General features: G+C 41.6%; 3 protein-coding genes and 1 long non-coding RNA gene across 5 annotated transcripts; 1 reads left to right on the top strand and 3 right to left on the bottom strand.

Moving 5' to 3' along the window:
- LOC8072563 lies at positions 1046-4424 on the bottom strand. The gene is made up of 3 exons (XM_002439891.2): positions 2966-4424; positions 2342-2440; positions 1046-1421 (listed from the first exon to the last, which is right to left on the bottom strand). Exons 1-2 carry the CDS (start codon positions 4230-4232, stop codon positions 2364-2366), a joined length of 1344 nt encoding a protein of 447 aa, XP_002439936.1. The 5' UTR covers positions 4233-4424; the 3' UTR covers positions 1046-1421; positions 2342-2363.
- LOC8072562 lies at positions 5954-9169 on the bottom strand. Its single transcript, XM_021448180.1, has 3 exons — positions 7954-9169; positions 7314-7385; positions 5954-6527 (listed from the first exon to the last, which is right to left on the bottom strand). Exons 1-2 carry the CDS (start codon positions 9167-9169, stop codon positions 7315-7317), a joined length of 1287 nt encoding a protein of 428 aa, XP_021303855.1. The 3' UTR covers positions 5954-6527; position 7314.
- LOC110430167 lies at positions 11187-15181 on the top strand. 2 transcript variants are annotated; one of them, XR_002447470.1, is made up of 3 exons: positions 11187-11412; positions 12203-12265; positions 14545-15181. It is a non-coding gene; the product is annotated as an uncharacterized LOC110430167 (long non-coding RNA). The 2 variants fall into 2 exon arrangements; XR_002447471.1 differs by having other exon boundaries at positions 11201-11412; positions 14527-15181.
- Positions 16477-20012, bottom strand: LOC110430185. Its single transcript, XM_021447339.1, has 3 exons — positions 18737-20012; positions 18160-18267; positions 16477-16833 (listed from the first exon to the last, which is right to left on the bottom strand). The coding sequence occupies exons 1-2, from the start codon at positions 19932-19934 to the stop codon at positions 18185-18187; spliced, it is 1281 nt and encodes a 426-aa protein (XP_021303014.1). The 5' UTR covers positions 19935-20012; the 3' UTR covers positions 16477-16833; positions 18160-18184.

Raw genomic sequence — 25140 nt, 5'->3', positions numbered from 1 at the left:
AAAAATATTATGGTGTATTAAGTGTTGTTTTTGTGAGGTTTGTGTGGAATGCCACACATTATTTTAAATATCCAACCATCTGTGAGTATACATCATTTGCTTGTGTCGTAGCTCTCGAGTTTTTCCTCAAGATTGAGAAAAGCAAATTTCAAATGGTGTGGGAGTTATATGCTTGGCAGCGTAGTTATGGAGAAATGTTATACTCTAGCATTTAAAAGAAGCACACCTATTCTTACTTGCAGGATCACTTTAAAGGGACGTATTGCATCAGGCATTGATCCAAGTTGTCTAAAGAGGAAGAGAAATCATCATTGACAATGATCGTGTTTTGGAGATTTTGGTGTTCGAAGTGTTTGTTGGAGGCTAAAATAATTTTATATTCTTTTAGCTGAAGAATGAACTAAAAAACATAACTTCACACGCATCCAACCGAGCTAATATGGCGACCCAGCCGACCCTGCTAACTCATAAGTCATTCCAATCCATTATCCATGCCATAATATCCATGGATGATAAGAGTCGAAGAAATGATGTCCACAATGGACTACCCTGTCGTTACCGTAGACTAGCAATGCTACATTGGATTGCCTAGAACCGAGTAACCGGTGTGTGTGAAACTATGATGTCCGTGCCAAAAATTAGAAAAGTTAAAATGATCAGAAAAATAACCAAATCATTTCGTCCTATTTTTAATCAAAAACAGGAAAAAAAAGATCTAGATGTCCATAAATAGTACTTCAAACGAGTTGAATGTGGAAATCGGGACTTAACAGAACAAGATTTACCGACCATTTTCGCTCCTACCCATGGATGTTGTTTTACTTCTTCCACCATCACCAAGCAAATATTGAACTATTTTTGCTGAAACAATGTACGGTCCACAAATATTTTGAAACAACGAATAGGCAGCGAAGATGCCAGTGTAGCGAATGCCGTTCATTCGATTCAATTTGCCCGGTTTATAAAATTTAGTAAATCAGGTCCCAGAAGTACCAGGTAGTTCTATAAAGGTCAGCAACCAGGTATTGAAAAGAAAAGAAAGAAAAGAAGCAGCAGCAACATAAACGGTAAACCAAGCAGAGGCATCGCAATTCGTCATACGTCCTGTCACATGAGCGTTCATAGATCTTTCTCTTGCAATAAACAGGGCATGTATCATCTCACGCGATGGCCTACATACAACCGAACTGAATCATTCTATTGCAATCTTCTCAATATTCTTCCCATTAAAGATGAGGGATCTTCCCATTAAAAACAAAAATATCTCTCATACTTCTCCGAGAATAAGACAACATACTTAAAACTGCAATGGCCAATAAACCCAAACTTTTCCAGGATTCCCCAAAAATGAGGGGTCTGCAATCTGCCACCCATCAGCTTCCAAACTAGTTGAAACACCTTTCAGTTGATTTCTATAGAACCTGAATCAAATAGGAAACATTAGAATGCGTAATAACCATATGAACACAATAAATGCTACGCAAAAATATCAACATAATTGCAAGTAAACAGGAAAAATATGCTTGTAGTTATCAAGGAGTGGATAAATTATGAAAATGGAAAGACGACACATGTTATAGATTGAAGTAGCTTCATACTTATTTATTCTCTCGGATCCAAATTTTATTAAGTCGTTTTGGCTTTGCTGACTGAATTCAACCATTCCACTGCAAGTTCTAAATATTTGTGCAAAGTAAGGCCCAAACTCTTCTGGATTTTTTTTTCCAAAATCAGAAAAAAAAGAGGCTAACTGCAAGGGGCAATAAATCCAAACTTCACAAGGATTTCCAAAAATGAGGCTTTCTAGAGTTTCTGCAGCTACCACCCATCAGTTTTCTCATTTATTAGTCATGCGAGTAAAACTAGTGACATAAAAAAAAGCCTGACTGGGTTTAGCATGAGCACAAGTAAAAAGGAACACCATGATAATCTGTCTACTCCTTTTACTCATGACAATACACGTCTTATTTTTTTAGAGAAAGTACATGTCTTAATTTAAGGAACTGTAATATGCACAACTGATGCAAAGTCAGGAGTAAAAAGCAATGGTGGTACTATCTGTGCTCTGCCTAAGTGTAACATTTTAGTGTCCTAAATACTGAATCCTAAACTCCAAACAATAGTTGCTCAAGTATCATTCTTAATCAACATAGCTATCCTGTAACTAGTCTCGCTATTCAGAATAAGTTTCAGAAATAATGACACCAACATACATAGCCAATGAAAACTAACAAGTAAAAAGATGATGATATCCTTAACATGGAAAAGAATGAAACAGACAATAGATTCAACAAACTTCAAAACAATAGATTCAACAAGAAGAGTTAGCTTAAGTGGGTACCAAGTCTGTTTGCTGCTGTATCTCATTTCTTCTTGTCCTTGTCTACACGAACCAAAATTTCAGATAAAGTCAGCTTGCCCTTGTTGCTTGAAAGAGTACCTTCAATCAAACATAGAAATGATGGAACAATTATACAACAGAAAATGTATCATTTTATTTTTTGATAGAATAATAGATAATTTTCAAATTTCAAGTACTTGATTGAAACTAACTCTTTTTTTTTCAATCAGTATTATTCTAAGCCCTTGGATCAAGATTAATTAACTACTTATGGATTGAGGTGGATGGATTTGATTCAATCAAAGGTCTTAGATGACGATTGAAATAAAGTTAGTTGGAAGCACTTAGCAAGCAATTACATCCTCAATTATAGCTGTGCTGCAAACATAACTGAGATGTTGAACAATAGCATATTGGCATTCTAGTGATACCATATCATTATAAATGTCTTACATAATAAAATATAGTGAACAAAATTGTTGGAGATGGTAATAATACCAATTTCTACACTGAAATTTTATTTTCTATCCACACTGTAAAAGAAAAGTTATGGATCTAAAATACAATATGTATGGAATAATGGAAGAAACATGCATTCCAAGAAAGCAAGTGAAGATTAATAACCTGCAGAAGGGATCCGGGCTGTTCCAAGCCATGGTGGGAGGACACATGCTTTAAGCGAAGCAGAGAAACATGCTACTTCTACTGGACTTTCAGGGACATCTGTCATCAGTGAACTTGCAAGCACCTTCTTCTTGTCAATGTCTATGCCGAGAGCACGGTTCCCATAGATGACATACACGGCATGTGCGTTCAGTGGATCGATAACACCAATCAGTGGTGTCCCCTCCTGTGTTCCTGCATCGGCCAAGAGTGGGCTAAGAGCCGCCTGGTGCTCTAACGTCCAGCCATCGCCATCATCATCAAGAGCATACGAGCTAAGCACAAAAGGCTCATTCTGGGACACCTCCACGTAGCGCAGCTTACCCTCACTGACCCCCATGCGCCGGTGCATTCCCTGCACCGGGATTTCGTTCTTTCCAGGGCCGGGCACTGGCCTCACGCTCGCCCTCGGCAGCTCGACAAAGCGAAGCTCCGGCCGATCACTGAATGGATCGGCGGAAACTGCGCCCCAGGTCAGATCGACCCACCACAACCGTCCAGCGAAGGCCACCACCTCGAGGTCCATGTCAATCCGCCGCGGCCGCGGGAGCGGTGAAGGCAAGCCCACCAACTTGTCCCACACCCTTGTCTCTGAGAAGAAGCGCCGCATGACGAAGGTCCCTTTACCCCCTTCACCCTCCACGCTGAGCTCGACGACGGCGTACCTGTCAGGCGGCCCGTGCCCGCGCACGGATTGGGTGAGGATGCCTTTGGCGTGATGGGCATGAACCTTCTTCGTACCATCGATGTCCGGGAGGCGGAACATCTCGCCGCTGAGGGGGTTGCAGACGAAACGCGTGATGTCGGGGTCTATGTCGTCCCTGTCGCCGCGGACCGTGAACGTTCCGCTTCCGCCTTGGTTTTCCCGGGCGGCGCGGACCTTTGCGGCACGGACCTTGGCGGCGAAGGCAGGCGTGGCGGGTCCATCGCGGAACTCGAGGAGGAGGAGGCCGTCGCCGCTCGTGGCGCAGACCATGCTGGCCAAGATGCCCACGCTCTCGGGGTCGGAGTTGATGCGGGGCAGGGGATTGATGTGGTGGCCGGGGACGAGGAGCTCGGAGAAGCGCGGGGGCTCCGCGAGCTGGAGGGTCGCGCGGCGCGACGTCGAGTTGACCAGCCCCGTACTCTCGATGATCGCCCACTGAGGGCGCGAGGCGGCCGTGGAGAGGCCGCGGCGGAGGCGGGAGCATACACCGGCGACGAGGGCGCCGCGGAGCGGGAGCCGCATTTTGGTCCGATGAGAGGAGACCGGCGGTGGGGGCGGCCGGGCGGGAGAAGACGAGGGTTTTGGGGGGGTCTTTGTTGGAGAGGGCGGCGAGTTGGCGCCGGCGGAGCGGAGACGAGACGAGTGGGATGGGATGGTAAAGCTGTTCACGGAGTACTGTAGGAGCTCTGGCACCGCCGGCAGGGGGCGGTCCGGTTATGGACGTGGTTCACCAAGAACCGGGTACTTTGCTTGGTGTTGTTTGGGGAGTAGGCGACACGGTGCATCAACACTTGGTGCGCGCAGTTCGGACTGGAAAACTGGTTGCCAAGCAAAGCAAGCCTGAAGCGTATGGGCCTGTTCCACCGTGGTAGCATCAAGCCAGGGACCCACATGTCAGGGAAGTAGCTTGTTCTCTCGCCGTTTCCTCGCCTTTCAAGCAATGTTCAGCTGTGTTTAGAAAACATGTTGGGTCTGACAAGTAGCAAAGAAAAATTGTCTTGTACGTGCAAGAGAACATTTGTTTACTTATTTCTGGACGAAGGTGAAGCCGTGACATACAAAGAACGGGTTGTGCGTGCCGACGGTAAAGGTGAACTGGTGGAGAAGCCAACATAAAAAGGCACCGCAGAGGAGCAGAGCGCATGGGAAAGGATATATGCACGCGAGAAGGCGAGCGCCGCGAGCAAGAAGCCTGGAATAGGCAAGAGAAAGGCGGACAACGAGCGTGTGCGGTGTGCTTTTTCTAGCGAGCAAGAAAGACGGAATACATGACTTGTTATTTTTGGAACGTCAGCGGTTGGCGCTGCGTTTCTTTCAAAAAATATCTAAATTTGAACTGTATGATACAAATGGCTAATCTTTTGGAGTTGCTAAGTCCAGAACTCAAGGATGCCGGATGCGATTGGTCGCAGCTTTTGCTAGGTACTATGTTCGTGCTGGTAGCTCTTTGAATTGCACCTTGTCATATTGTCACCCGGCTCCGGCTGAGCTGCCTCTCCAACTCACCAGTTTCCCGCCAAAATGTTTTTTTGTTTTGGGCTGCATGGGCCTGATAAATCGGAGTGTAGTAGTGGACATGGGCTACCATTTACTTACATTAAGGCCCAATTGAACAATTGAGTGACACAATGCGAGGCAGAGAGGCACGTTGATCTAGTCACAAAAAAAAAGAGAGGCACGTTGATCTGACGAGTGATAGACAGCCCGTACAAATTGCAAATCTTCAATTAAGCTTAGGCCTTGTTTAGTTCCGAAAAGTGAAAAGTTTTCGGTACTGTAGCACTTTCGTCTGTTTGTAACAAATATTATCCAATCATGGACTAACTAGGATCAAAAGATTCGTCTCGTAATTTACAGCTAAACTGTGTAATTAGTTTTTGTTTTCGTCTATATTTAATGTTTCATGCATGTGCTACAAGATTCGATGTGATGGGGAATCTTGAAAATTTTTTGGTTTTCAGGGTGAACTAAACAAGGCCTTACCCTTGATTATCACAAATAAGAAACCACAAATCAAACAGCCAGAAATAGTAACCAGACAATAAAGATATCAGTAATACCACCGTACAATAACGAGTCTGGTCCCCCCCCCCCCCCCCCCACCCCCAAAGGAGAAATGGAAGTAGCCTCATTAATCATTTCCCAGATTGTGCCAACAAGAATCAGCAGCTCAAACCCACGAGAGAAAAAACTGCTAAGTTCCACATTTGGGAACACACCCAAAATCTGTATTTCTCCCGCTGTTTTTTCTTTCTTCAAAGTGATGTTGCAAACATGTATTATTTGAACCAGGGTATGCTGAGAAGGAACAAGCAAGTAGTGAACCTCAACCAGCTTCCAGTTCACCTCTTGGCCAAAGGGAGGAAGTTATAGCATAGCTGCTTCCTTGCTGTTACATCTTGAACAGAAAATAAAGGGGCAGCTCTCAACCTATATCAACATCCCACTTAAATAATAGCTAACACAATGTAGGATCAACGCGCCAAGGCATGTACTAAATCTTTTCTTCAAAACCTCGCCCCCATAGCACCTTCCAAAAAAAAAATATCCCACTTAAATGTTCAACAAGCCTACTGAAAGCGCGTCTCGAAAAAAAAAAGCCTACTGAAACTGACACTAAACAATGCCTTGGTATCTCCCAAAGTAGGATAACTGCATCAGCAAAGCCCAACAAAATCTGAACCTCTGCTTAGCCAATGCTTACCAAAATGAGGGCTTGGGGATTGTAGCCCTACTGACATTCTAATGTCTCACAAAAAGAAAGAGAGTACTCCTAGTCTATCATCAGCAAGCCTTTGACGGTTAAATTCCAGGAACCTGGAAAATAAACAGTAAACATCAGGGGCACCATTGAGCTAGTGATATCTGATACAATGAAGAACCGAATTTCTTGGTTATTTAAGAGCACAAATAAACAGGAATGGTGATAATTTGAAACAGACCTCTGCATTTTGTTAAAAGAAAAGTACATTGTATGCTTACATTCTACATTGTACGAACTTATGACAGTATCACAAATTAGGAAGCAATGTAGAAGTCAGTAACTCGCGATGGCAACGAACGAGACTAAGCAATTACTTCCTCCGTTCTAAATTATAAATCGCTTTGACATTTTTGGTACATAGATTTTACTATGTATCTAGACATTCATAGCAAAACCGATGTACCAAAAAAGTCAAAACGACTTATAATTTGGAACAAAGAAAGTATTTTAGGTTTAGATAATTGACAAGTTTTACTGGACCAATGTGAAGTGTCTTGGTGGCATCTGGCAGATCAGACAACAATTACAATTTGTACACTAATGCAAAATCTGGAGTAAAATGCGATAGCAATAACTATTACTAATTAAGTAATTTTGAAAATGGTACAAGATGCAGAATAGTAATCATTCATAGCATAAAACTGAAGTGGAAAAATTCCTTTTTAAAATGAATCTGCCGTGATCTGGGTATTACACCAAACAAATGGCGACACTAAATATTGGGCAGCAAAAGAAACTAGTCACAACCTTCATTTCTTTAACACGGGGAATATTGAAAAAGAATACGAGGGTTAAACAAGAATAACTGAAGAAAGTACAAAATGAATTTGCTTGTATACCTCAATTCTTTTTGTTTTTGTCTCCACGAACCAATATGTCTGACAATGTCTTGCTTTTCAACTTGAGTGGACCTTCAGTTGAAGAGTTTGAACAATTATATGACAAAAATGGAAGAATACATTTCTACGCATTGCATATAAATAGTTGACCAGCTGAATAAAACTGAGGAAGCAACAACATAACATTCTTACATCAAATATACTCAAAAGAGATACTGATTAATACCAATACCATATTTCCGACCTGATTTATTTTTTAGGAAATATTATTTATGATAACACAACTAATGTTCACAGATTACGGAATAGTAGCACCTTAGCAATCATCTGCAAAGGTCCTTAACATGCCTACTTCAATTCCCATATTACAAGAAACTAATGCTATTCGTACTATTTGACTTATAAGTATAAGAGATGATGCATAGACCATGGTACAGAAAAATCATACTGGCATACACAGGCCACCAATAAGATGGTTTGATTTCAGAGGAGATATTAAATAGGACAGTATGAGATCAAGATGATTTGATTTCAACAGACATATTAAATAGAACAGTATGAAATCTAGTCATTCTGTATATTTAACTACATCTCATTAATCAAACATGTCTCTCAAAGAACATTTGTGAAATATGATTACCTCGAGGGATGCTGCTCGATCCAAGCCAGGGTGGAAGCACACATGGTACAAAACCTGCATTAAGATCTAATGGCGTTTCATCTTCACTTACTAGCGAACACCCGAGCACTTCCCCCCTGTTCATGTCTATGGCAAGAACTTGGGTGCCGATTGTGATATGCATAATGCTTGCGTTCAGTGGGTCAACAGCGCCAATGCGTGGGATGTCTTCCTCAGATGGATGGCCTCCATGCGCCCAGAGTCGGCCAAGCGCCACCTGATGCTCCAGCGTCCAGCAGCTGCTGTCATCGTCAAAAACAAAAGAGCTGAGCAGGAAAGGCTTCTTCTCTGACAGCTCGACATACCAGAGCCTTCCCTCACTGACCCCTATGCGCCGGCGCACACCCCGCACCCGTGCAGCAAGACGCTCTGCCTTCGTGCTGAACGCTGGCAACACGCTAGCACTGGGAAGCTCGACAAAGCGCAGCTCAGGTCGGTCGCTGAGCGGGTCGGCGGAGACAGCACCCCAGTTCAGATCAACCCACCACAACCTTCCGGCGAAGGCGGATACGTCATGTATGACCAACGGCCGCGCGAGTGGGAGCGGGGACGGCAAGCCCACCAGTTTCTCCCACTGCCCAGTCTGAGAGCGAAACCGCCGCATGACGAAGCTGCTCTTCTCCACGCCGCGGTCCTCACTGAGCTCGGCGACCGCGTACCTGTCAGGCGGCCCGTGTCCATGTGCGGACCGGGTGAGGAGGCCGCAGAACTGGCAGTCCGATGTCTTCTTCGTGCCGTCGATGTCCGGGAGGCGGAGCAGCTGTCCGCTGAGCGGGTTGCAGACGAAGCGCATGATGTCAGGGTCCATGTCGCATCCGATCAGGCTGCGTTCGCCGTGCATGCCGACGATGGGAGCCGTGGCTCTTAAGTCCATGAAACTGACGAGGAGGAGGCCGTCGCCGCTCGAGGTGCTGGACGCGCCGCAGAGCATGGATACGATGTCGCTGTCGGCGTCGGGGAAGGGCTGGTGGCCGACGAGGTCGTCAGGGACGAGGAGGAGGCGGGACACGCCCGGGGGTTCGGCGAGCCGGAACGACGCACGCGGAGCCGCAGATCTGACGAGGTCGATGCCCGGGTAGATCATTGCCCACGGAGGGCGCGAGGCGACCGTGGAGAGACCGCGGCGGAGGCGGCAAGAGACGGCGGCGGACAGACCACCGAGGCAGCGGAGCGGCATCCCCGAGGTGCCGGTGTTGTGCTTGCGAAAGGGGATTTGTGCGGTGGCGTGGGCGTTGCTCTGGTCTCGACTCTGGACTCTGGGGTGGGTGGTTTTCCGCTGACGCCAGCCGAGAGGGTTTGCCTTGCCTTTGCGAATGGCGATTGCAAGGCGCGGTGCTTGTAGACCCAACCCGTTGCACGCGGCTCCGGCAGCGTGTTGTCAGCGAAACGAAAGCACCGTGGTGTGGTGTTGATCCACGGGTTTGCTTTGCCTTTGAGGGCAGTCTAGACTGGGCCCAGATGCAGTTTCCATGGTCTACTAGTTCATCCAAAAACCAAAAATTTTTCAAGATTCTCCATCACATCAAATCTCACGGAACATGCGTGAAGCACTAAATATAGATGAAAATAAAAACTAATTACAGAGTTTACCTGTAAATCGCGAGATGAATATTTTAAGCCTAGTTACTTCATGATTAAACAATGTTTGGCCTTGTTTAGATGTGAAATTTTTTGGATTTCGGTATTGTAGCACTTTCGTTTGTTTGTGGCAAATATTGTCCAATTATATACTGACTGTATAATTAGTTTTTGTTTTCGTCTATATTTAATGCTTCATGCATGTGCCGTAAGATTCGATGTGACGGAGAATTTTGAAAATTTTTTGGTTTTTGGGGTGAACTAAACAAGGCCATTGTCAAATAAAAACGAAAGTGCTACAGTTTCGAAAACCAAAAAGTTTTAGGACTAAACAAGACCTTGGTCTAGGAATACGTTGGAGTATGCTGCGCTCCTTAAGGCAAAGGGATTAAAAATCAAAAACTTTTCAAGATTCTCCGTCACATCGAATCTTTCGGCATATATATAGAGTATTAAATATAGATGAAAATAAAAACTAATTACACAGTTTATCTGTAAATCACGAGACGAATCTTTTAAGTCTAATTACTCCATGATTGGATAATGTTTGTCAAATAAAAATAAAATGCTACAGTGTCATTTTCTTAATAATTTTTGGAACTAAACAAGGAGTTTGAACGCCTGAATTTTGGACGCCGCGTTGTCAACTTGCCATTGGCTAATCAACCTGTTGGCGTCACCGGTTTCCCGCCAAATTTTTAGTTCTTCGGCTCAGTGGGCTTGGGGAATCACGAGCGGACATGGGCAATCTGCTAACAAAGGCCTATCTTAACAATTGAAGGCCCAATTTTCTGTCGCTCGTCGTTCTAAGATCAGACTATGGCCTTGTTTAGTTCCAAAAATTTTTGCAAAATCGACACTGTAGCGTTTTCGTTTGGATTTGACAAAAATTGTCCAATTATGGACTAATTAGGCTCAAAAGATTCGTCTCGTCAATTTCGACCAAACTGTGCAATTAGTTTTTATTTTCATCTATATTTAATACTCCATGCATGCATCTAAAGATTCGATGTGACGGAAAATCTGAAAAATTTTGCAAATTTTTTTGAACTAAACAAGGCCTATATACATATTTGCTCGGCTGAAAAGCGATAGCTAAAAGACTAACCATAATTTTCCAGCGTCATACTTGGACAAGTAGTCTAATCGTCTCGTGCCACACCACGCCATGCCATCCTTTTTTTTTCAGAATTTCTATTTATCTTCCAGCAGATTTTCGTTTCTGTTTTCTTCCACTTCTGTACGGTGCTGATCGTTTCAAAATTCGTGCTCCCATTTTCGAATTTATGTGTCTTTTTGTTCTGTGTGGTGTCGGTTGTTATGTCATTTTAGAAATATTAGCGCTGGTTCTGGGCCTTGTTTAGTTCCAAAAATTTTTGGGAAATGGACACTGTAGCACTTTCGTTTGTATTTGATAAATATTGTACGATCATGGACTAACTAGGCTTAAAAGATTCGTCTCGTCAATTTCGACCAAACTGTGTAACTAGTTTTTATTTTTATCTATATTTAATACTTCATGCATGCGTCTAAAGATTCGATGTGACGGAGAATCTGAAAAATTTTGCAAAATTTTTCGGGAACTAAACAAGGCCCTGGTTCATTTCATTTGTGTTGTGTTTGTGTCGGGTAGTTGCCCCCTTGCGGCACTGGCGCCGGGCGCCGGCGGCGTTGGCGACGGACGCACCCTCTCCACATCCTAGCTGCACCGCTGTGCCTAGAAACTCTACTCTCGTCCTCTTCCTCACGCGTCGGAGTTTTGTCCGTGCTCTGCCCTCGTCCGCCATTGTCCTCGTCCGTCGTTGTGTGCCTTTGCGTGTCGTGGTCTCTTCGCCCGCAGCGGTGAGTGTTTAGGGTTTTTGTTCTCTTCTGTTGCATCTGTCTCCCCCAATCCTCTTCTTTGTGCTGTCATATTGTTCTAGATCTGGTTGTGTAGTTGTGTGGGGGCGATTTTTGTTCTCAGTGGCCAAAATTTAGAGTTAGTGAATATCACGTGGCTTACTGAAGCGGCCTAGGCAGGTCCTCATGGCGTGTGGGGCATTTTCTGATGCTCGGAATCAGAGTCAATACGTCTAGCTTTGGCTTGAACCTTGTCAGCTTCCTAGTCGGCCCAGTCAAATGGTACTGACAGGATTAGTTGCTTTTATTATAGATAAAGAATCACGGAAGTTAGCTTTTAGTAAGAGCAAAAGGATATACCGTTCAGGTCTAAAATCTGTTACTGCCCTGTCAGTTATGAGCTAGGACTAGTGGTTACTGTTTATTTTGCCAAAAGGATGTTAATATCATTGCTTGTTTGACTTTGATCCATTCAAAACTGAGTAATCAACCTTTTGGTTTAGTCATGTTTCTGATTTTGCAGTAGCTACCAGTACTAGCTAGGCCTCTTCATAATTTTATTCATAGTCTGAATATCTGATTCAGAAAATCTGTAAGTTCAATTTTCAGTTTTGAGTACGCAAGGCTGGTCTAAAAACAGTGCTAGTGCTTATGACCTATGTTTAGTTAAGCTCTATCCTTGCTGTTCTATTTGTCATTTCTGATGTCTACATGTTTTTTGTCCTATCTAGATGTTGTATTTGTTGCGAGCTATCTTGAGTACATTGCTAACAAGTTTTATTATCTTTTCAAGTTGGCAACAGAGATTCAGACTATTGTATATATAGGACACCAAGACTAGGCTTGAGAAGGAAAGGTGAGAAAATAACTAATCTATATCACCACCCATCCAGTGACTTCACTAGAGAAATACATTTTTTAGCTCCTTCAGTGAAATATCTCATGTGGTCCTTTTTTAGTAGCAGCTAATAGTTCTAAATATATTGCGAACATCCTTAATGGAACGTACCTATACTAATGTGCTATCCTGCCTTTTTTTGTTAATTATCATCAGATGAATTCTATAGACAAGCTCACCAAAGGTGTTCAATCTACTGGCTGTTTTTGGAGCTATTAAATGCAAACCATATATTGTTGTGCTGTTCTTATACTTTTCACACACTCACTTTCCATATAATTTGTGATTTTCAGAAAGGGATAATGTTTTAATGTTAATGTGGAATCACCCATAGAGCACTATGATGTGGATTGTATCGCCTCACTTTTTCCTGTTTTCTCTGTTGTGTGCTTTAAGTTTTATTAGGTTTTGGCATTTTTTTATGTAATTCTTAGTTTCGCAGCAACCTGACAGTAGGCACCGCCCCACTATATAGCCTTCCATCAATTGTTTGATGATTTTTAAGTTCTGTATTACTCCCACAGTAGTAGTTTAGGGTTCTTGCTAGTAAAAAGTTATCACTAACGTGAGCATGAGTCATGTTTTGTTTTGACTAGTACTACTGCCCTTATTATCCTTAATCCAGAGTCATTATTTTTTTCACATCTCTTAATTTTCTCTGAATCAGATGCCTATAGTTTTTTGGGTACATTGTTTCCTTAGTGTGAGCTATTTCAGAAAAATTAACTGATTTCTTACTTTTGTCTCTGAAGTTGAATTTCTGTATAACCTTCATATCGATATATAGATTTAGCGGTCACCTTGTGTCAGCCTCTCGGGCGTCAACTCAGATATATTTTAGTCATGTGTGCAACCTTTGATATGTCTTAGATATGTTTGACCAACTACCTGTTTATCTACTACCTTTAAACAATGCAAATACAATGCTTCTGTTGTTTTCTCCCATTTGTTCTGAAAATTTTATATTCAGTGTTGCTGCAAGCCTCTTTTTCCAATGATTGATTACTTTGCCTCATAGAGCAAAGTGAAATCGCTATAGTGCTTTGCAGACTTTTATCAAGTGCTCCTTAGTGTCTGAACAAGTTGGTAGGATGTCGTACTAGCATGTATTTGTTTGAACCATTATACACTATGACTGTGGTCTAGATGCCCACCAGGAGTTGTACAACTTTTGTGTGCTCGAGAGATCTTGAACGTGAAACTATTATCAGGATTGTTATCATTTCATATTATGATTTTGTTATCTTTAATTGCACCAAAGCAGTCTTCATTTTTTCTCAGTGTGCTATTTTCATTTTTAGTTTTTTTTTGTTTTGTTCAAGTTCAAGTTAACTTTAGTTTTTCCTATTTTCATTTGAAGTTCAGTTGAAGTGTAGTATAATTTATTTTCAGTTTTACTTTAGATTCAATTCAATTTCAGAGTTCAGTTTGTTGCCTTTTCCTGGCATTTGCCTTTTTGTGTCTATATGTCTTATCTCTCTATCAGTCTCTCTCTCTATCTCTGTGTGTGGGCTTTTTCTTTTTTTTCTTTTGTGGTGTGGTCGTGTGTCTGTGCTTGTGGGGTGTGTCTATGTTTGTGGTTGTGGGTGAAGTGTCTTTGACAGCTGATTTTGTTGTCTTTGTTTTTGTCTTTGTGTGTGTAGTCTCTGTGTGTGTGTGCGCGCGCCTCCCTCTGTTTGTGTGTGTCTCTCCAAATTTGGAAGAGCAGATTGGGAAAGATAGCTCTTCTTATTTTTGTTGAGAGATAAATGTTTCTTTTCTGTTCACATCATCAAAGGTGGGATAATGTGAATGAGCTGCAGTGACTTTTTTTATCATTGTTCATGTAACACCAAATTGTCAGATTGATACTTCTGTTTTTATACATATTTCTTTTTTTTATCAGCTAGCTATTTGGTTTTAGTGTTCAGAAGACAACCCCAATAGTCTTTGCATGTACTTAGCTTCAACGTTCAACCTAAACAGGCTTGCCTCCCATTGTCTTGTGCCTCTACCTTTTTCATATACTTTTTTCTTTGATGTGTGCAAAGTGAAACTGAATTGCAATGATACATGAACATGGCAGCAAGCCCGTTACCTGTTTTACCTGTTGCCTTTATGTTTTCAGAAAACTGCATAATGTGATCATTCCTATTGCTTGTGTTTCTCTGATTTTTTGGGAGTTTGGGTCTAACTGTTAGTTTGTTCTTGTTTGCTTATTATGATATATTATGTTGCAGTATTATCCCTATTTGCAGGAATAATCGGAATGCTAGAGCAGTGTTCCCATCCAGATATATTATCTGTGTGACTTTGACAAATAATTTCTCTGCACTGATACTATTGGAGTGAGTTGCAATCTGAGGTTCTCACGGATGCCATCTCCCAGATCGTTAGGGATGCCAAGTAGAAGAATAGGGAGTTATAAGATTATTGAACTTCAGATTGGTCTGAAGTATTATAATCCACAGAAGGACAAGCGTTTCAGTGACTCTATTAAGTTGCCCCACACCCTCGTCTGAAGATGAAGGTGTGCATGCTTGGTGATGCCCAACATGTTGAGGAGGTAAGCAGATAGTTTATGTGCTTGAGATCTGAGTTTAGAATAGGCTCATCTGCCTAGTTTGTATTTCCCCTCGGATATTTTTGACACAGTTCTTCAGCTGCAAATCACTGATACGCTAGTGTGTTCGACACATTATATGTTTGTTGGGTTATCTCTTTTTTGAGTACCCTGAGTTTTTCTTTCTCTGGAAATTATCTCCATCTGTAGTAGAGTAGTATTTTGGTAGTCCTTCATATGGTTCACAGTCTGAACATGGGTATTTTTGGTTCATCACAAGACATGTCAGGTCAAGTTCCTACTCCTGGTCGACATGGTTGTGTGCTCAGTCCTGTTGTTGCCAAAATGGACCACTTTTTTCATACGAGATTTGTAGTTTTCTTATGTGCTTTGTGTGCAGTAAAAAGAATTTACGCCTAAAACCTACCACAGAAAAGCTTAATTAGATCAACGACACCTAGTTTTGAAGCTCATTCCAATCAACAATTAATTGACTTGCTTTATTCCATTTGTTGTGATGCAGCTTTTTGGAATTACTCTTTTCTATATTTAGCTCTTGCAATGAAGTATTATATCTTTCTTCAGAAAATTGGTTTTTGTAGGAAAGCTTTCTAAATAAATGCTACAAATTCCTTAGACAATTTTCAGTTGGAGTACACTGATGCTAAAGAAAGTCTCCTGCAAGCTGCTCGTAAGGCACCAACAACAGCTTATGGTTTTTCGGATTCAGTGTGACAAATGGACTATCATAGCGAAACTGACAATTGGCCACGTCACTTTTCCAAGGAAGTGGAAGATAACCACCGCAGTATTCTTTTAGATTTTTTGTTGCGTACATGCTTTTTTGACGTGCACTTTTATGGTTGCTCGAAAAACTGGAAGACAACAGACACAAAAATCTTACATAAAAAAGTGGAAGATAGCAAACACAAAAATCTTCCATGAGATATGTAGTCAGTCCTTTTTGACTCTCTCCATCAACCCATGCCCTCTTTTGTCATCGCCAATCTTGCTCCCCTTCTCTATTTAGGGTGTTTTAGGTTTTGGTCTATTATTTTTGCATAATAGAGCTACACACCATACCAAAAAAAATTTTAAAAATATTTATTCTCCATTTTAGATTTTAGTCTCAAGAGACCAAAAAAAAGGTTGAAAGGCGCTTGGGAGTCCATGCCCACCCCCACTAGCACTAGAAAAATTTTGGAATTTTGGATGGAACCAAACACACCCATAAAAAATTTCGCATTTACATTTCATTGTTCCAAAGTACTTAACATTTTGTATTTTACATTCAGCCTGCCAGTCAATTCGATTTAACTACTCCATCCATCCTAAATTATAGGATGTTTGACTTTTTTTACCCTATGTGACCACTCGTCTTATTAAAAAATATGTGCAAACATAGTTAAATTTAAGTCATTCTTGAAAAACTTTTATTGATAAACCAAGCCATGACAAAAAAAAAGTGATATTTTGCACAAATTTTTGAAGATCAAAAAAGTCAAATGTCTTATAATTTAGGATAGATTGAGTATATAAAACATGTCCCAGAAGTACCGGATAGTGCTATAAAGGTCAGCATTCAGCAACGAGGTATTGAAAAAAAACAGGAAAGAAAAGAAGCAGCAGCGGCAGAAACGGCAGACATATAAACCAAGCAGAGGCATCACCAATTCGCCATACGTCCTGTCACATAAGCGCTCATAGATCTTGCTCTTGCAATAAACAGAGCATGTATCATCTTACGTGATGGCTGTTACATACAACCGAACTGAGTCATTCTACTGCAATGTTCTCAATATTCTTCCCATTAAAGATGAGGGGTCTTCCCATTAAAAACAAAAATATCTCTCATACCATACCTAAAACTGCAATGGCCAATAAACCCAAACTTCTCCAGGATTCCCCAAAATTGAGGGTCTGCAAGCTGCCACCCATCAGCTTCCAATCAGTTAAAACAACTTTTAGTTGATTTCTATAGAACCTGAATCAAATAGGAAACATTACAACGCATCTGGATAACCATATGAACAGAATAAATGCTATGGAAAAACAAGGACATAATTGCAAGTAAACTGGAAACTATGAAAAAAAATGAAAGATAGCATGTTTTGCTTTGTTTATATCTTGATTCAGCAGATCAATAGAAGATTACACCATGATCTTTGCTAACTTCATCTCAGGCATGATTGGTAGGTGATAATATTTTAGGACAAAGGAATGATGGTGACTCATCATGATGACAAGGATGGCCACTATTTAAGCTCTCAGACACTTGTTTTATAAGCAGAATTTCTAGTTTGCACTTAAGTCCGGTGGTTTCAATATAAAGCAAAACACTAGCATAATCATATATACCTCTTTGTATTTTTTTCAGAAAAAAACAGTGCACATGGTATGTCCGTGCAATTTCTTCATTTAAGCTAAATATATATTGTTGCCCAAAAAAGAGGAAGTAATACGGTTTAATTCCATAGCTCTCTTCATTAGATCCTTGTAATTATCTAGGAGTGGATAAATTATAAAAATGGAAAGACAACACATCTTATAGATTTAAGTAGCTTCATACTTATTAATTCTCTGCAATCCGAATTTAAGTCGTTTTGGCTTTGCTGACTGAATTCAGCCATTCTACTGCAAGTTCTAAATATGTGTGCAAAGTAAGACCCAAACTCTTCAGGATTTCTTCCAAAATCAGAAAAAAAAAAAGGCTAACTGCAAGTGGCATAAACCCAAACTTCACAAGGATTTCCAAAAATGAGGCTTTCTAGAGTTTCTACAGCTACCACCCATCAGCTTTCTCATTTATTAGTCATATGAGTAAAACGAGTGACATCAAAAAAACAACTGACTGGGCTCAGCATGAGCACAAGTAAAAAGGAACACCATACTCAGGACAATACATGTCTTATTTTTTTAGTAAAAGTACATGTCTTAATTTAAAGAACGATAATATGCACACCTAATGCAAAGTCAGGAGTAAAAAACGATGGAGGTACTATCTGTACTCTGCCTAAGTGTAACATTTTATTGTCCTCCATACTGAATCCTAAACTCCCTGTGCAATAGGGTGCAAACACACAATAGTTGCTCAAGTATCATTCTTAATCAAACTAGCTATCCTTTAAACTAGTCTCACATTCAGGATAAGTTTGAGAAATAATGACACCAACATATATAGGCAATGAAAACTAAGTAACTAACAAGTAAAAAGATGATATCCTTAGCATGGAAAAGAATGAAACGGATAATAGATTCAACAAACTTCAAAACAATAGAATCAACAAGACGAGTTAGCTTAAGTGGGTACCAAGAGTCATGTTTACTGCTGTATCTCACTTCTTCTTGCCCTTGTCTACACCAACCAAAAATTCAGATAAAGTCTTGCTTCTTGCACTGTCCTTGCTCAAAAGAGTTCCTTAAATTGTAAATAGAAGGCATTGTGAACAATGGTATCACAGAAGAACAGAAGGTATATGTCTTCTCAAAATGCATATAACAGTTTAAGTGGCAAACAAACTTGAGACATTCAACAAGAACATAACTGATATATATATATATATATATGCTGAAATTTTGTTCAAGATAACATTGCTAAAAACCAGTTCAGAAACATGAATACATAGAGAAATCTCATGTCGAATAACATAACACCAAAACGAACCAAGGATTTAGGTGCAGAAATATAATATAAAATCCAGGTTGTTTCTGATTACAATACTACCGATAATCCTGATCAAAGCTGAAAGCTTAGAAGAATTCTCATTGTTCCCCAAATATCAGGCTGTTGCCATGGGTTAGCAAAATTATCCTACCTTAATTGCAATATTGGCTCTAAGAAACTTTTATCAAACATGTGTCCCAAAAGAAACCATGTGAAAGATTACCTGCAGAAGGGATCTGACTTGATCCAAGCCATGGTGGGAGCACACATGCTTTTAGGAAAGAGGACCTTCTTCGGACATTACCACTTATCATCGAGCACCTAAGCAGCTTCTTCTTAACCATGTCTACAGCCAAAACAGTGTTATCGATTGTGAGATGCAAGACGCTAGCGTTCAGTGGATCAAAAACGCCAATCCGTGGGGAGCCCTGATACGGGTGACATTCTCCAGGCCAGAGCCGGCTGAACGCCACCTGGTGCTCCGTCGTCCAGCCACTGCCGCTGTCGTCAAGGGTAAACGAACTAACAAGGAAAGGCTCCTCCCGGGACACCTCTGCGTAACGGAGCCTCCCCTGAGTGACCCCCACGCGACAGAAACCGTCCAGGTGCTCCACGGGCTCCGTCACGCGGCCCCTCGGCAGCTCGACGAAATGCAGGTCCGGCCGGTCGCTGAACGGGTCGGCCGAGATGACGCCGCAGCTGATGTCAACCCACCACAGTCGGCCGGCGAAGGCCACCACCTCCATCCAGCGGCCCATCGGGTGCGGGGACGGGGACGGCAAAGCCACCAGCTCGTCCCACTTTCCAGTTTGCGAGAGAAACCGCCGCATGACGAACCTCTGCTGCCCCCCATCGTTGTAGTCGTTGAGCACGGCGACAGCGTACCTGTCAGGCGGCTGGTCCGGGCGTTCGGATTGGGTGAGGATGCCGATGTCCACGCAGGAGACGGTCTTCTTCGTGCCATCGATGTCAGGGAGGCGGAACATCTGGCCGCTGAGCGGGTTCAGGACGAAGCGGGTGAGGTCGGCAATCTGGACGCCGTCCACTGCGCGTGCCTGATCGTAGCCGTGCTTGAAGACGGGAGCAGCCTCGCGGAGACGGAGATCCATGAATTCGAGGAGCAGGAGGCCGTCGGCGCTCACGGCGCTAACGAGGCCGCCGAAGACCTCGCGCACGGGCACGGTGTCGCTGTCGCGGTCGGGGCGGGGCGGGGCGTCGACGAGGTGGGCGGGGACGAGGATTTGGGAGATGCACGGCGGTGCGGGGAGGTGGAGTAACGCGCGCGGCTCCGGCGAGTTGACAACCATGGGGCCGCGGATCATCGCCCACGGAGGCCGCGACGGCGAGGAGGCCGTGGAGAGGCCGCGGCGGAGGTGGCCGGAGACGGCGGCGGAGAGAACAACGAGGCGGCGGAGCGGCATCCCCGAGGTGCCGGTGTTGTGCCCGCTTGCGAAAGGGGGATTGGTGGTGGCGTGGGAGGACGATGGGGTGGTTTTCTGGTGACGCCAGCCGAGAGAGAGAGAGAGAGAGAGGGAGGAGTGGGTTTTGCCTTGCCAAGTTGCCACTACGAATCGCAATTGCAAGGCGCGGTGCTTGTAGACCAGTGGCACGCGGCTCTGGTAGTGTGTTGTCAGCGAAACGAAAGCCTCGCCTGTTTGTACATGAGGGCATTCTAGACTGGGCCCAGATGCAGTTTGCGTGGTCTATAGATTTGGTCTAGGAACGTTGGAGTATGCTGCTCTCCTTCCTGCAGAAGGCACCAGTTTCCCGCCAAACTGTTTAGGTACTCGGCTGAGTGGGCTTGGGGAGTCTCGGAGCAGACATGGGCTACTTCTGCTAACAAAGGCCTACCTTAACATTGAAGGCCCAATTTTCTGCCGCTCCTCGTTCGTAGTTCGGGCTATGACTAATCACAATTTTCCACTGTCACGTACTCGGACAAGTATTCTAACCGTCTCGTGTCATTCAGCTTGTTTGCTTTACCGAATTTATCAGTAATTCAGCAGTATTTTTCTCTCATAATAAATTAATAAATAATATTTTTAGTCATCCCTTATCAATCAAGCGAACAAATTTGCCGTGGTATTGATGGAGGGAGTCAAAAGGTCGGGGCGAAAAACTTGATGATGGGACACATTTGGACCTCCAAATCCATCGAAAGGGCTGTGGACTTCCAAGTCCCTCTCCATTTACTTGTGTATTCTTGATTGAACTTGTATCTATAATCAATCCGTCATTTATAGAGGGATCTTTACTAGTGAGGACCCTAGTGTGGGCCTAGTCTTGGTCAAGTTCCCCTCATTCGAGTTCTGTCGGGAATTCAGTAGTCTGAGAACTCGACAAATACCAACAAGTCTAGATACCTAGGATGAGAGAACCCCTTGTTTAGTTATTTGTCAAGCGTTAAGTTGCCTTTGAAGATTAGAACTTTCCTTTGGTACCTTAATAGAAGGCTCATCTTGACTAAAAATGATTTCATAAAAAAAAAAGGTTAGATAGGGTGTATTAAGTGTTGTTTCTATGAGGTTTGTGTGTAATGCCACACATTATTTTTAGTATCCATAAATACAAATTTACAAGTCGAATGTGGGAATCACGACTTGACTTAGGGCTCGTTCGGTTAGCTCCTTCCAGAGTCAGGATTCATTCCAGATTTGCTTTCTTATACAAATTAAGCCTGCTGTTCCAGCTGGATTTTTTTCCAAGGTCTCGTTCCCTGCTAACCGAACGGGCCCTTAACGAGATTTGCCTCGGCCATTTTCGCTCCTAACCACGGATGTGGTTTTACTTCTTCCACCGCCATGAAGCAAATACTGAATGGATTTTGCTGAAACAATGTGTTCAAGGAATAGGATCCACAAATATTTCCAAACAACGAATAGACAGAGGAGATGCCAATGCGCAGCGGGTAGGCTACTGTTCAATTCGATTCAATTTGCCCGGTTTATAAAATATAAAACAGGTCCCAGAAGTACCAATGTTATAAAGGTCAGCCACCAGGTGGAAAGAAAAGCAGCAACAACAACAACAGAAACGGCAGGGCATATAAAGTGCAGAGGCATCGCCAATTTGCCATATGTCCTGTCACTAGGGCCGGCTCTATAATTTTAAGGGTCCTTGGGCAAGTAAGAAGATAAGGGCTCGTTCAAATAACTTTTATATCAAAATTAATATATATAGTACGGATAATAAAAATTACTTTACAATATATGTATAATTCATAAAACATAACAATACTTTGTTCTTCTTATTTTCTTTTTTTGAGTACTCGACAAATGCTTCTTAGGCGACATCTAATATATTCAGATAACTATATTAAATTATAAATTTATAATGCTAGGCCCTAGCACTATACGAGCATAGCGAGAATACACAAAACAAATAAGAAAAAAAATTGAAAATACTAATCGATCATGGTTGTTGGTGTGTTGCTTATTGTGATGGCGTGTGTATCTGTTATTTTTCTACCGTTATGTAGAATAGGACCGAAAGAAAAAGTAATCTACGACTTTGACTACTCTGTCTTGGATCTCCAAATGTTAATATGCCAAATAAAAAATTATATGTACTAATTACCTATATTATTTTGGGCCCCTAAGCTCCATGGGCTCCCGGCGGTCGCACTGCCTGCCCCTCCATTAGAGCCGGCTCTGTCACATGAGCGTTCATAGATCTTTCTCTTGCAATAAACAAAGCATATATCATCTTACGTGATGGCCGTTACATACAACCGAACTGAGTCATCCTCCTTTCTCAATACTCTTCCCGTTAAAGATGAGGGGTCTTCACATTAAAAACAAAAATATCTTTCATACTTCTCCGAGAATAAGGCCTTGTTTAGTTACCAAAATTTTTTGAATTGGGGTACTGTAGCACTTTTATTTTTATTTGACAAATATTGTCCAATTATAGAGTAACTAGGCTCAAAAGATTTATCTCGCGATTTACAGACAAACTGTATAATTAGTTTTTATTTTTCTTTATATTTAATGCTCCATACATGTACCGCAAGATTTAATGTGACGGGGAATCTTGAAAAGTTTTTGGTTTGGGGGGGTGAACTAAACAAGGCCTAAGACAACATAACTAAAACTGCAATGGCCAATAAACCCAAACTTCTCCAGGATTCCAAGAAAAAAAAAAAGGTGTCTGCAAGCTGCCACCCATCAGCTTCCAAACTAGTTAAAACACCTTTCAGTTGATTTCTATAGAACCTGGATCAAATAGGAAACATTAGAACACATCTGGATAACCATATGAACAGAATAAATGCTATGGAAAAATAACAACACAATTGCAAGTAAACTGGAAACTATGAAAAATGAAAGATAGCATGTTTTGCTTTGTTTATATCTTGATTCAGAAGTCGATAGAACAACTGTAACACCAAATCAAAAAGAGACTAAAAGATTAGGAGTAGTTGAAAATCCCTTTGCGGCAAGTGACGACGAGGATATGAAAATGACAGTACCCTTCTCGAACACTTAGTGATGGAAATAACTGATGTAGGCTTGGATGATTTTGTACCTGGACACAAAAATTTGGGGCCTTATGATTACTGGTCGTAAATCTAAGATAGCAGCAAAAAATCGTAAAAGCCACAAGAAAGGTTCTCAATAAAAAGTTTCCCCATGAAAGACTTCTTTTGAAATAGCAGAGGTCTATCAGACTTGGCTAAATATCGCTACATAGCTGAAGCAATCCGTGATCATAACTTTGATTTCGTGGCTGACATGAAAACAGGAAAGCAGGACATGTCTAAATCAAATCTCTCCTAACAGATTTCATTTGGCACTGTCTACCACCTCGGGGGAAGTCTGGAGGAATCCTCCTTGGCATTAATATTTCATCTCTTGATCTATCATTGATTGTAAAGGGGAATTTATATCAAATTTCATCTCTGCAATAATCAGATACTTCCTCCATCCAAGTTTTAATTGCATTTTTGGAGTTTAAAAATTTCCCAATATTAATCGATCACGTAGGTCTGCAGCCCCAACCTGACGCACGCGTGCAGTTGTACCAGCGCAAGATTTATATTAGTTTATTTAGGCCTTGTTTAGATGCGAAAAGATTTTGGATTTCGCTACTGTAGCACTTTCGTTTGTTTGTGACAAATATTGTCTAATCATGGACTAACTATGATCAAAAGATTCATCCCGTGATTTACATGTAAATGTGCAATTAGTTTTTATTTTCGTTTATATTTAATGTTTCATGTATATGCCGAAAGATTCAATGTGACAAGGAATCTTGAAAACTTTTTGATTTTTGGGTGAACTAAAGAAGGCCTTATTTGTTCCATGGACGAGGACAACGATGTGATAGTATTTCGACTATTCAATGGATGTCAATTCTTCTCTATAGGGGCAATATAGTAATTTCACAGGCGCACTAAGTTCCTCTACCGAATCCAGACGTGCTACTAAAACTTGGACGGAGGGAGTAATTTTAATTGGATACTCATGGCAGTCTATGGTCCAGCTCAAGAGGAGTTTAAAACGCCTTTCTTGACCGAATTCGTACATGCTTGCCAAAAAAACCTCTTCCTATTCTAATCGGTGGGGATTTTAATATTATGAGGAATAGCAGAGAGAAGAATAATGATAGATTTAGTGACCGCTGGCCTTTCCTGTTCAGTGTTGTCATTGACAACTTTGATCTTATGAAACTTAATATGACAGATAGACAATTCACTTGGGTTAATTCTCTACCTCATCCCACTTACGAAAAGCTTGATATGGCCTTAATGACAGCTGAATGGGAATTTAAATATCCTTTGGTGACTGTACATGCTCTTGATAGAGGTATTTCAAATCATACGCCATTACTGCTGACACTAGAACACCAGCCTTCACGAGAATAGCAAAACCATTTAAAATGGAAGTCAGCTGGTTCTATCATGAGGACTTCACAATAGAGTTGTAGAAATATGGAATAAGCCGGTGAGGGGGGCAAAATTCTATACAGAGATGGATAAAAAAATACATGTTAGAAAGAGTACATGTCTTAATTTAAAGAACTGTAATACGCACAACTGATGCAAAATCAGGAGTAAAAACGATGGTGGTACTATTTGTAATATGCGTAAATGTGATATTTTAGTGTCCTGCATACTGAATCGTAAACTCCCTGTACAATAGGGTGAAAACAAACAATAGTTGCTCAAACATCATTCTAAATCAAAATAGCTATCCTGTAAACTAGTCTCACTATTCAGAATAAGTTTCAGAAATAATGACACCAACATACATAGGCAATGAAAACTAACAAGTAAAAAGATGATATCCTTAACATGGAAAAGAATGAAACAAACAATAGATTCAACAAACTTCAAAACAATAGATTCAACAAGAAGGGTTAGCTTAAGTAGGTACGAACCTGTTTGCTGCTGTATCTCAATTCTTCTTGCCCTTGTCTCCGCGAACCAAAATTTTAGATAAAGTCTTGAGTCTCGGACTGTTTTTCTTGCTCAAAAGAGTTCCTTAAATTGTAAATAGAAGGCATTATGAACAATGTATATGCCTTGTTAATTAATATTCAGTCCCTTCCAAATTATAAGATGTTTGACTTTTTTACACCAAATTTGTCCACTCGTCTTATTCAAACTTTTTGTGTAAAATATTA

This window comes from Sorghum bicolor, chromosome 9, assembly GCF_000003195.3.
Source record: "Sorghum bicolor cultivar BTx623 chromosome 9, Sorghum_bicolor_NCBIv3, whole genome shotgun sequence".
NCBI classification, from domain to species: Eukaryota; Viridiplantae; Streptophyta; class Magnoliopsida; order Poales; family Poaceae; genus Sorghum; species Sorghum bicolor.
This window is presented reverse-complemented; position numbering and strand designations above follow the sequence as displayed.